This window comes from Natator depressus, chromosome 1 (assembly GCF_965152275.1).
Source record: "Natator depressus isolate rNatDep1 chromosome 1, rNatDep2.hap1, whole genome shotgun sequence".
NCBI lineage: Eukaryota > Metazoa > Chordata > Testudines > Cheloniidae > Natator > Natator depressus.
Window position 1 is genome coordinate 44,058,770 of NC_134234.1, and position 13,374 is coordinate 44,072,143.

A 13,374-nucleotide genomic window follows, 5' to 3' on the forward strand; every position below is an offset into this window, starting at 1 on the left:
TGCTTCCTGTCATCTATTCCCCTGAACTAAACACTAGATCTCATTATTTAAAAAAAAAAAAAATCTTGCTGGGGCAACATTTACTGATTCAAATAAAGCCTGGGTTCTCAACCTTGGGTGGGCGGGGTCACGATGCCCTGGGTTTTTCACAGAAGTACAGGGGACGGGGACAACCCTCCCTTTGTTGATGGCTGAGTAAGAGGCGGTGTCCTGAAATATTTTTCTGTAATGACATGGGGGGCACAGTATGGTGAAGGCTGAGAACAGGACTGGCTGAAAACTCCAAACATAGTTTTACCAAAAAAAGTGAAAACGTTTAACTTGTTTTCACATTGAAGCGTGCAGTGCTGAAACATATTTTCTCAGTTTTTCTGTGAATTTTTTTTGCAATTTCTAACTAACTAAAACCTTATCAAAATCACTAGACAATATTTTGTTTACAGAAAAGCAAAAAAAATTGACAACCATTTTGATATTTTCAACAATTTCTCTTAAACTACTGAAAAAAAGGCACAACACTTCACATCAGCAATTTTTCACAGAAAATTATCTTGGAAAAAAGGCCATTTTTCAATAAAACAAACCAAAAAGTTTCAACCAGCTCTAGTTGAGAGCTGCTGATCTAAAGCTTTCCGCGGTCTCGTGCTCTCACGTAAATTATCATCTGCAATTCCTCTGAAAGGCTCAGCCAGGTAAGGAATAGATTATGCAGTAATTGTAAACTGAAAGGAAAACACTTTATATATGTTGATCCAAAGGACAGGTCAGATCTAATTAATGACTGACCCTGGAGAAGAAAGCTACTGCTGCTGCAGAGATACCCAGCTGACTTTTCAATGCCTTTTCAGCAACATTTGTAGTGCTGCTGAGAAGGGGAGTGATTAACCATTCCTTCACAGAGGTAAGGTACTACAGCCGCTGTTCAAGTTCTGCGGATAATTGTCAGTAATTGGTATTCTAACATTTGCATTACCACATATTAGTGAAAATTAATTCAAATATGCCACAATGCAACATGATACAGGGAAAAAAAACAAACATCAAATACAAATTTCTGTGACACTGCAGCTGTCCTAAAAGCTTAAGACATTACTGTATATTAGGAGGTTGGCAGCAATAAAAATGACCTGGAGAGTGCCATTTGGAATGATAGTTCACAGGAGAAAGGTCAAAGGGAAAACAGACTTGGCTAAGAGTGCCAACTTGCATAGGCTACACAGAGTGCAGTTTTAGCTAAACTCTTCAGCTTATCAGATGCACAGGAGGAGGATTCTCATCTTCAATGGACTGAGAATGGCTGCTATGCTGGTAGAGTGGACCATAGTGTCTCAGCAAACTTTCACTACAGTGCAAAGATCTTGTGTAAAAGCTGAAATGTCAGACATGGTTACTAATTCTGAGTGCTGCAGTTTCTGGGTGCTCAACTTGAGACACCTTAGGGCCAAATTTTCAAAAGTACTGAGTACCCAAACTCCAGTTGAAGCCAGTGGAAGTTGCAGGAGCTCAGCAAACCCAAAATGTCTGAGGCTGGAAATCCACAAAAAATTAGGCACACTGGCTTTTTTGAAACATTGGGCCTTTACATATAAAATCCTCACTCTATTGACAGCCAGGGTGAATACAACTTCTTTCATATCTGCTTACAACAAAAAAGCTTACAACAGTTCTACAATGAAAACTTCCTTAATACGGTTTCCTAGTCTGCTAAGATCTTTCTCTAGGAAAGACAATGTTTTTCCATTACAGAAAATGAATTGTTATTTGGCAGTTTTAAATGGCTGACATTCTAGGTACTTATACAGAGATGCAGGGCTCCTTGGAACCATCCTACTGTCAGGTGCTTGAACCCTTCATGAAGATAAACTCTTAAGTCCTACTAGCAGGTGAGCCTTGCTAGCTCTCACCAAATTATAAAAGGCATTGAATTATCAAGCTTGACATAAGGAACTAGGGCTGGGACGGAGAGGTCCTGCAAGAAAAACAATTCCTAGGAACAGCCAACCTTAGGGGGAAAGCTTAGACTGTGGAACATCTGGCTGTTTATATTTGAGTTACTAAAGCCAAAGCAGAGGAAGGACTATATAAGGTGTCTGAATATTCTATTCAGAATTGTGTGGAAATGATACATGCTTATCTATCTATGGTACTTATATAGCCTCCCCCCCCCCCCCCCGCACCCACCACAGTATCTGATGACCTCATAGTCTTGAATGTACTTAACCACACAACACCCTTGTGAGGTAGGGAAGTACTACAATCCCAAGTTTATAGATGGGGAACTGAAGCACAGCAAAACTAACCCACGGCCACAAAAGAAGACTGTGGTGGAACTATGAATTGAATCCAACTCTCCTAAGTCTTAGGCGGGTGCCTTAATCACTAGACCAGCCTTTCTCTCCTTATAGTTTACAATTGTGTAAGATCACATGTTGCATGAGAATGGACTGCATTGTGTTACCCTTTGTGATATTATAAAACAAGACACTAGTGTACACCATTACAACACCATAAGCAACATATATGTTAATTTACCATCAGTTATTACTGAAAGCAGGCAAGACTCTCATTGATCTTAATGGAATAGGGGTCAGGCCTTTGATGTTGATTGAATAAGCTGCTCATCATATTAAATAATGTGCCAGTTAAACATGGATAAAAAGAAGATGCAGAGTTCAATAACACTTATATAATTGCCACCAGACAGCTCAAGCGTATGTGTGCTCCCGTGTATATGTGTACCTCCGTTTGGGGGTGTTATTTGTCTTGAATCTCTGCCAAATTATCTGTCATCCCTAATTATTTCTACTCAGTCTATCACTGTGATAGGTAAGCAACGTGGGTACAACAAATTCTTCTCTGGATGTGCATGTGTAACTCATATCAATGCTAAGGAAAACCCATACCTCTAAATTTGGGCCCAGCAGTCACAAAAACTGGCTGTTAATGTTCAGTCACAAACTAAAGCAGTGCCTTTGCCTTTGGTTAGGAGTTCAAAATGCTAACCATTTTAGGAGCTTGTTCCTGTGGTCAGTCCATGCGGGAAATTCCCATTGAGCTGTTCACTTGAATAGCAGTGAAGTTCACACTCCCATTGGTGCTCCTGCAGACCCACTTTGTAAGGATTTGTCTATGCTGCAGCTAACTCGAGTTATAACCTGAGACCCATCCACACACAAAAATCCTTACTTCAAGCATGCTGGTGCATTTCACTCAAGCTGGCTAGCCCACCAGGGGATACAGGCTACAGCTCAAGAGAGCACAACCTGTCAGCTGCTAACACAATCACTCCGGGCTGCTACAGCAGTGGCTCTCAACCTTTCCAAACTACTGTACCCCTTTCAGGAGTCTGATTTGTCTTGCATACCCCCAAGTTTCACCTCACTTAAAAACTACTTACAAAATCAGACATAAAAATACAAGTGTCACAGCACACTATTACTAAAAAATTGCTTACTTCCTCATTTTACCATATAATTATAAAAGTAATCAATTGGAATATAAATACTGTACTTACATTTCAGTGTATGGTATATAGAGGTGTATAAACAAGTCATTGTCTGTATGAAATTTTAGTTTTTAATCAACTTGGCTAGTGCTTTTTATGTAGCCTGTTCTAAAACTAGGCAAATAGCTAGATGAATTGATGTACCCCCTGGAAAACCTCTGTGTACCCCCAGGAGTACACATACCCCTGGTTGAGAACCACTGTGCTAGAGTGTTATTTCACACTGGATATGTCTACACTGCATAGTTAACTTGCGTGATTGGCACCAGGGTTAGTCTAGCCTACATGTGAGTACTCCCACAGCAAAGCCCTGCCCACATTACTGTGTCCTCACCATTTCTGCACTTGCCTGTGTGCATCCGGGGTGGGGAGAGGCATATCCCATGGTTCTTTGTGCCAGATTCCTCCAGGAATCTTGTATCAATTGCAAGAGAACTTGTCCTTCCTTCAGGGGGAATTTTGGGAAGGACATTAGAGGACTATCAGCACTCAAGTAATTTCATCTGTGTACTCACTGCAAAGTGGATGGTTTCCAGTTCACATTAAAGTGGAGTCTGGGGTCTACCCACACCTCCAGCTGGATAAACTGGCCCAGGCTTAAAGCACCTTCAAACCCAGGGTTAACTGAGCAGTATAGACATACCTAATATGGCTGCTCTCACTCAAACTATGTGGACTCGAGAAGAGTAAAGTCGAGTGTATATAACTTGTTACCTCTGCAGTAAGACCTAGCCTCAGACTTCATTGTGCTTATTTCTGAAGCTGATCTTCACAATAAAAAGAATTAGTGAGGTCATTCCCTAAAAGGGACAACGTCAACCTAAATATCACACTCCTATCTGAAAATATTTTACCTACTAGAATTACAGGTAACCTGTAAAATGACCATAAATGAAAGCAATTAGAGGAACAAAGTTTCTCTGTTTCAGCCTTTTACTATGTGCATTTAGCAGAACTTTGTGCATAATTAGAGTTAATTATTTATATTGTGGCAGTGCCTAGGAGCCCTAGTCGTGGACCAGGACCCCACTGTGCTAGATGCTGTACAAACACAGAACAAAAAGATAGTCGCCAGCCCAAAAGAGATTACAATCTAAGTATAATCAGTCTCAGCATTTCTCTTATGAAGTAAAGAGCAGCAGCCTTTACCAACCAGAATGTAGTAGGTTTCTGGGCCACGGTATTAAGAAAGACCAAATTCTTCACATGAACAAATGAAATAAATATTTAGAAAAGAAATTCAGGAAGAGTGGAGAAAGTATTTTCAGTAAGCTTGATGGTTTTGTGCTACAGATCCAAGATTTATAGTTCAGTTCTCAAAGTCTTGAGAAGAAAGACTAATTTCCTCTCTATCAGAGTACATTCCAACTTCGGTCATACCCACTGAAGATTGTGGGGATAGACCACAGTGGATGATAACAGGATATATATTTTTAATCCATTTGATCTCTACATTTTTACTGACCTAAAAATAAAAATCCAAAACCCTGTTTTGCAACCATCTAGTGCATTATTGACAATGGCTTATTTTTAGTGAACTTAAGGAGCCAGGAAGGAAAGGAAGAGGTACATCTTTTGATGTCTTTGGCTCCAAAAGCAAAGAGTTGGAGGCTTCTTAGAGAATAATTTAAATCTAATCAATCTGATCTAACTGGTACCGCATCATTGCAATTAGGGTTTAGATATGCAAAGTAAACAAAATTAAAAAATCAATGAAGAAATGCATATAACTGGCCAACGGGGCTAATTGTTTGAGTGGCAGGAGGGGCTATGCACTCGTGCCTGACTCTCCACTGCCTGGCACTCTGTGTAGTTATTTGCATCTGTGCTACCCCTGCTACCAAATAGATTGGTTGTGCTTTACACCACTTAGCACAGGTGCAAATGACTAGACACACTACAAGTCTTTTCAATTTAGTGTAGTAGGGCACCTTCTATTTATTCAAAGTACATGTACTTGCTTCACACTGTCCAGCTATAAGTCACTGAAACACTCAAAACAAGAGAGAATACTTTACGGTCTGTAAGAATCAAAATGAGAATATTCTAGACAAAAAGTTAACTCCTTAATGTAACGGGACTGCTGCCCCCTTATTAACATTCAGTGAGGGTGTTTTGGTTGGCTAGCTCCCAGTACTAAAAAGGGGGAAGGGTCTATGGAAAATCAGGACCTTGAGACTGACAGTCCCCAGGAACAATGGGGAGAGGCCAATGCTCCAGGTCAGCCTGAATGACAGGGCGGGCAGACTAATCAGGGAGTCAGGAGGCCAGGGAGGTCCCGTCCTCCATGCGAGCTGGATTTGCCTGGGTCAGGCAGAGTGGGGCCGAGCTAAGGAGAAAGCAGGGGCCCGAGCTGAGCTGGGGAGCAGAGCTGTGCCAGATCCAGAGAGAGAAGACCCAGTCCTGGGAGCAGAGCTGCAGCCCCAAAGCCAGAGGCACAGCCCAGAGAGAGCAGACTTGCCCTGGGAGGAGAGCTGCAGCAACCAGAGCCAGAGGGGCCAGAAAAGCAGCCCAGGGAGCTGAAGGCAGAGCAGTAGTAGCAGCAGTGCTGAGACAGAGTGGTGAAGCTGGGGCTGGAGCAGTCTGGAGCTGGTGCGGTGAGCAGCTGGGGAGAGCGAGGGGGACCCTGGGCAGCGGGCCCAGCACAGGGAGATGCCTCAGCCAAGAGGCTCTGCAGGCCAGGCGTGGATCGTAACCCCGACAGGGTGGGGGCGACACTGGGCGGAAGGGTCCTACCACTTAGAGCCTGAGAGCGTGTGGCCACCAGCAGAGCAAGTGTCCAACCCACAGCATCCCTGCAGCACAGCCAGGGCCTGAAAAGAAGGCCTGGGACTTACACGGAACAGACTGTGAACTGCCCGGACATTCCAGAGACACGGTTTGTGATGTTCCCTGCCACAGAGCGGGGTGATGTGTTTCCTTTAACCTTTCTCATTTTCCCTTATTCTTTTTAAAATTAATTGATTAAATAACTTGCATTTGCTTTAACTTGTATGTAATGGTCAGTGAAGTGCCCAGTGCAGAGAGAGTACCCTGGAGTGGGGACACCCTAACCCCTATCCTAGGTGACCACAGCAGGGTTGGAGGTCAAGCCCCCCAGGAATCCTGGGCCCAGCCTTGTTGGGGTTAAGAGGACTCTGCCAGACAGGAGAGTGGAAGGGGAGACTTCAAGGGCAGGGAGGCCACTGGGTAAAGGAAATGGGAGCGAGGACTCAGATCCTTTCACTAGCCCACTTCACCGGGGTAATGCAGAAGCCAGGAAAGTTCCCCACAATAGCGGGACTATTCCCCCGCTTACATTAAAATAAGAAAAGTCCGCATGAAAATAAATGGGGCTAAATTTTTACCAACAGGCAAATAAAAATCAGTGCTTTTTAGGTTGGAAACGTTCTGTTATCAGAGCTGAACTGTGAGAGGGAAAAGGTCTGAAATGTGGTAACTACGGAAAGTGTGAATAGCAATGGATCAAGACAGGGTTACCAGATCCAGACCATATATTCAAAAAGATACACCCACACACACATCCCATCGCTTCTGAAAGGGTCCCTGCATTTTGCAATGCCATCACACAAACAACTTTGAAATTCAATTGATCCTGACTGTGTGTAGCCTCAGACAGTTCCTGACTGTGAAAATGCATAGCTGGTTCCATTCAGCATAGTTAACTTTTCCTGGGCAAATTGTCTAGTCCATTTAGTGAAAAAGTGATGCATGTGACTATTCAAAGTTTTCTGTCATCCTCCAGATAAATACTCAAAATAAAAAGTCATTGACCCGTTCACCAAGCAATTATGATAGTAACACTTTGTAGCTCTTCAGCAAGCAACCTTTGTGTCACTTTTCTAAATAGCATCTAAGGCCTTGTCTACACTACAGAGTTTTGTCGATGCAGGTTACGCCAACAATCAAAAACTGGTATAATTACATCACTTGTGCTGTTCACAGAACGCTTCTTCTGTCCGTCGAGAGCGTCCACAGTTGGTGCTCCAGCACTGACAGCGAGAGTAGCGCCTGGTTAGTAGCTATCCCACTGTGCAACTCGCCACCTTCTGCAGCTAGGAGTTGTGAGAAGGCAGAGTGGATCACAGAGCATCATGGGTGTGGGCTCAATGTCCCATGATGCAGTTTTTTCTGTCTCATCATTCCATGGGCTTCGGACTACGTTTCATGTTACTATGCGCCCACTGTCTCTGCCTGAAAGGATGGATCCTGCACTGCTTTCTACTGTTGTGGTTACTGTTATGAACACAATGTGGCTGATCATGCAGTATGATGATCAGGTAGGGTAGGGTAGGAAAGGGATAGGGTCCAGCATGACTTAAATAAATTGGACAATGAGCTCCAGTCATGTGTCTTTCTATAAAGCCTTCTCCTGTGATTTGTTAACTTGCTGCCTTGCATGAAAATTTTGATGATTGCTTCCTGTGATTTGTAGTCTGCAAATGTACCAATCACCACTGTGTATTAATTCCAGCAGCAACCACCGTGTGTAGGAGACAAATAAAGATTGATTATCATCTTTCAGAGAGTATTTTTTATTAAATACCAATTAACAACACACAGAAAATGCTTGCTGGAAAGGGAGATAACAGTGAAGGGCACTCTCCTGATGGAGTCTCCCATAGCTGTGTGTAACTCCAGCTAGCATTCTGGAAGCTGTCCGAAGGGGTGGAGTAAACGGGGTACTGGGACAGGATGGGAAGCTGCAAGGAATGTGTGGGAGGAGTTTGGGGAGGGCATGGCAAGCCGTTCTGGATGGGCGGTGGGGGTGAGAACTCATGTATTCTGCCTGCAGCATGATTAGGGACTTCAACATCTCTGTTTCCTCCTCCATCACTTTTATCATCTGCTCCTGGCCCACTAAAATTTGCTTCTGGCTCTCCTTCCTCTCCTGCCTATCTATTTTAAAATTTTCATTAACTGTCTCTCTCACACCCCGTGTTCTTGTTTCGCCTCATCAGAGGATTGGGGCAGCTCCTGAAATGTGTCTTCCTTGTTCCACCTCGGTCACTTCCTTATGTGGCAGACAAGCTCCATCAGTGTGTAGGGGGTTTCCCTGAAGGCCATATCTGCAGAAACACAAGAACCAATAAACAAAAGCATGACTGTTACTGCACTCACAGCATCGAATCATAATAGTAAAATACACCTCTTTCTCACTGTCCCTTGGCAGGCACACAGCTCAGCAAATGCCCAACATATGGTGAGTCTGGCCGCGGGTGGGGGAGGGCCTCAATATGGGGAAAAGAGTCTTGGTGTTCTTTTAACAGGATCACTGCAAGCGACTAGGGACAAAATTGTAAATTCTGCCACCATTTTCCACGGGCAAGGGTCCTTGAAGCCAAAATCTCACTCCTGAGGATAAGCAAGTATGCAAGGGTACATCTCTTGCATGTGTGTGGCTTCAGACCGGTTCCCTATGCTGGTTGCCTTTGTGCCACTTTGGGCCCTGCACAAGTGATTGCCAATTGGAGCAGGAAAGTTTCCTGCAACGGGGGCAGGAACAAAACAGCTCTGCCAAGGGACCTTCGGCAGAGGATTAGCAAGTACCTCCAGGAAAGTTTCCTAGAGCAGCGGTTCTCAAAACTTCAACCCCCTTCTGATAACAAAAATTACTACATGACCCCAGGAGAGGGGACCGAAGACTGAGCCTGCCTGAGCCCCACCACCCCTGGCGGGGGGGCCCAAAGCTGAAGCCCAAGGACTTCTGCCCTGGGCAGGGAGCATGAAACCTTAGCCCTAGCCAGTGGGGCTTGGGCTTCAGCCCTGGGCGGTGGGGTTGGGCTTCAGACTTGCTGGGGCCCAGGGCCAACACCAGCCTTGGCAAACCCATTAAAATGGGGTTGTGACCCACTTGGGGTCCTGACCCACAGCTTGAGAACCACTGTCCTAGAGAGATCTCTGGATGATTCCCATTAAATCTTGTGTATTAACAAACTGTTCCGACCCACTGCGTAGCTGCACAGGGAAACGTGAAGCACAGGCAAACACAGCTAGTCTTGTACATTTCTATCCCTTAACCCACTTCTAGCATAAAACAAAGCAAAGGACAGCTCTACCTCATATAACCAAGCAGCATCTACTCAAAAAGATAACTTACCAGAGCTCCCCTCTCCTGAATCATGCACACCAGAGATGGACTGCTAGGACTGGCTCGAACCGTCCGGGGTCAAGAAGACGTCCTGGCTCGCCTCAGTACTGGACGACCCTGTCACCTGTCCCATCTTGTCCTTCAACTCCACTTCCTCGTCCACCACTTTGTCCTTGGGGTTGAGTCTGCTGTCCACTGTCTCCAACCCTCCTGAAGTATCCCTGGGGCTCTTGGCAGTGGAGGTGGAGTTGCCACTAAGGATGGCATCCAGCTCCTTATAGAAGTGGCAGGTCTTTGATGCAGCATCAGAGCTACGGTTTGACTCCCTTGTCTTCTGGTATGCCTGCCTCAGCTCCTTTATCTTCACACGGCACTGATGCGTGTCCCATTCATAGCCCTTATCCAACATGCCACGAGAAATCTGACCATAGGTACTGAAGTTCCTACAGCTGGAGCGGAGTTGGAACTGCACAGCCTCCACTCCCCACAGAGCGAGCAGCTCCAACAACTCAGGTGAGATCCAAATGGGAGAGCATTTCCTGTGTGGAGTTGCCGTGGGAAAATGTGGGAATGAGCCCTCCACGCCAAGGAAACAAAGTGGAATTTCAAAAATTTCCTGTCCTTTAAAAGGGATGGGGCGGATGCTTGCGACCTGGGTGCAGCGCAGCGGAGTTCGAATTGCTGACCAGAGCGGTCAGGATTGGCATTGTGGCACATCTCCTGGAGGTCATTTACAGCAACATAACCAAGCACAGTGTCTACACTGACACTTTGTCTATCTAACTTTCCCACAAAAAGCTCTACACCTCTCCCTGAGGTGGTTTTATTATATCCGCAAAGGAAGAGACTTTTGTCAAAGGCGAAAGCATTGTAGTGTGTACACCTCCACTGTTTTGTCGGTGAAAGCTGACTTTTGTGAACAAAACTCTGCAGACAAGGCCTAATTCCGCTCTCACACCAGTGTAAAGCCTTGTCCAGACATAAAAGTTGCACCAGTTTAAACCTGGGTGTAAACAAGGATTAAATCAGAAGTACCTCCGCTGAGGCTATTGAAGGTATATAATACAGTAAGACTGGAATAAGTGAGATCAGAATGGGAACCTTTTCATCGGGGATTCAGTGGAGCCAGGATTTCACCCCAAATTATTCTAGTTTCCTCTACTTTCTTATGAAGCAGATTAAAGGAATTCACCTACATGGACATTTTAGGAAATTTTATAATCCACCCCTAGGCAATCCTACAGTTATATCAAATGGCATATTGCAATAAAGTTGACTTTCATCGTATGCAAGTGAAGGCACAAGTGAAGTTCCAGTAACTACTAAGTGAGCTGTAGCTCAGGAAAGCTTATGTTCAAATAAATTTGTTAGTCTCTAAGGTGCCACAAGTACTCCTCTTCTTTCTACTGTCCCTTTATTGACCAGTGCCTGCATTAAGATTTCTCCAATCATGATCAGAGTTTCAGTGCAAGCACATTCACTTATGAATGTGCTTGCTGGTTTATCTCCAGTAAAAAGAATACTTACCTCATCCCCTCCCCACCCCCCACTACAGGAAATAAAAATTTTATAAGCGCATAAGGAATTCCTCTGCCTAAAACAAACCATCAAAAACAGAGGGGGGCACTGGTTACACAGCTTCTGAACCTAGAGAACATGTCCTTAGCTATGCTATGTCTAAAGGGCAGCATCCTTTCTATGAGCCCCAGATTCTCCACACTCACTGCTTAACTCACGCTTCATAGCGTACATGGGGAGGGATCATCGTTATGAAAGACAATTCAGGTTACCAAAGCTCATAAGCATCATGTGTATGTTTGCGTAGACTTTGTCTTGGTGTGTTGGTGCAGATTTCCAGGGGAGGGATAGTTCAGTGGTTTGAGCATTAGCCTGCTAAACCCAGGGTTTTGGGTTCAATCCTTGAGGGGGGCATTTAGGGATCTGGGGCAAAAATTGGGGATTGGTCCTGCTTTGAGCAGGGGGTTGGACTAGATGACCTCCTGAGGTCCCTTCCAACCTTGATATTCTATGTGTTGTTTGTGTGATTTTGGATGTACGATTACATGTTCTCGGTATGGCAGAGCCAGTGTATTGTCTTGTGTTGAGTGTGTATTTGTGTGTTGTGCGGATCTATTGGAGTGTGTGTGTGTGTTCATACCGTGTGCAGCAGGGAGGCTATTACACACCCACCCGAACCCTGCAGCGCTGTGACCTGCTCGTAGCTCTGCAGACTGCAGCAAGCCCTTGCACAAGTCCCATATGCAACAACACTGCATCAGAGCAAACAAAGGCACCCAGCCGGGAGACGGCATCAAAAGCACACCGCGAAACCGCTGCTGCGGAGAGAACTGTGGCTTCTCCCATCCTTTCCGCCAGCAATAGGGGAGATGATTGTACCCCGAATCAATGCGCTCATTGGCTGCCCTGGGCGGCGGGGGGGGGGGTGTCTAAGCCTGAACAGGATTCCCGCTGCTACTGTGTGTCATTAAATTGGCAACTGCTATAAATTAGCTTGACAGCTAACGTCAAGCTGCAGGGTATTAACAACAACCCCCCCACCCCCCCGCGGCCAAGAGAAAGAGAACAAGGCGGCTGCTGCGCGACGGTCGGGGGTAGGTAACAGGCGGAGGTTCCCCCTCATCCGCCAGACCTCCCCCCCCCCACCCCCAGGCGGCGGGGCATCCTCGCGCCCCCGCCCCTCCTCCCTTACCAGCCGCGGAATGGATCCTGGACTTCCTCTGCAGAGACATCCTCAGCGCCTTGCCCAGGCCAGCCCTGCTCGGCATGATGCTGCCGCCGCGCGGGGGGACACGCGCCGCCGGGCGGGGGCGACGGCCGCAGGCCCCGGCGAAGGCAGCGGCCCGGGCAACACGCGCGCGCCGCGCCGCCGCCGCTGCCGCCGCCACCTCTGGCCCGGCTGCGCGGGACGGGAGCTCGGGCGGGGGAGCTGAGCTGGAGCCGCGAGCCCGCAGGAGGGCGCAGGGCGAGAGATGCCTTTGCATGGGGGCGTTATGGCCGGGGGGGGAGGGGGTGTCTGCCTAGTGTCAGCGGGTGGCAGGGGCTGCCCCGTGCTCTGGTCAGGGCTGGAGCCCCCAGTGACAGCCATTTGGCAACCTGGGCCCGATCCTGTCCCCATGCACTTCAGTGGGGGCAAGACCAGGGCGGCAACATGGGTGCAAGGCTCTTGTCCACACACAGTGTGGCTGGGCACTGCGCAGGAGGCAATCACAACGTGAAAGCAGCCCCCTGGGGATGCCGGCCTGGAGAGAGGCCTGCTCCTGGCAGTGAGATAAAACTATCAAGTGCCTGGATGAACCTCCAGCCTTGGCTGGGCATGACTCACTCAGCTAATGCAACAAAGCCATGTGTCTTTTTTTTTTTTTTAAGAGTTATTTTTCGAAATATGAGCGCTGCATTATCACAAGGGACATCACACTGTTCACCAAGGTCAGGCACTCAAGGCAACAGGAGCATTGTGGAAAAATCGAAGGCACGATATAGAGCCAATTCTTAACTACCCATGCTATTGCTATTAATAAAAATAATGTATAGCACCTGTCACAAGAAGCTCAGGATGCTTTGTAAAAATACCCAGTTATTGCACTCATCACCATGGTAGAAGAATCTAATGCTTCACAGCAATACAGGGAGGTATGTATACATTACTGGCCTATTTCATAGATAGTACAGAGGAATCTGACTGATTCTCTACTGCCTTGCACCTCAGGTAGCCATTTATGCTTGAGCAAAGTACTACTGTTGTGATCTCATATCGACT

At 46.3% G+C, this 13,374-nt stretch overlaps 1 protein-coding gene across 1 annotated transcript in view; it reads right to left on the bottom strand.

Annotated features, from left to right (window-relative positions):
• Window positions 1-12,437, bottom strand: part of ATP8A2 (ATPase phospholipid transporting 8A2) — a 674,656-nt gene extending 662,219 nt beyond the window's left edge. Inside the window, exon 1 of the mRNA XM_074958618.1 lies at window positions 12,307-12,437. Within this exon, the coding sequence (XP_074814719.1) occupies window positions 12,307-12,382 (76 nt within the window). The 5' untranslated portion in view covers window positions 12,383-12,437. The remainder of the gene's footprint in view (window positions 1-12,306) is intronic.
• Between the last annotated feature and the right edge of the window lie 937 nt (window positions 12,438-13,374).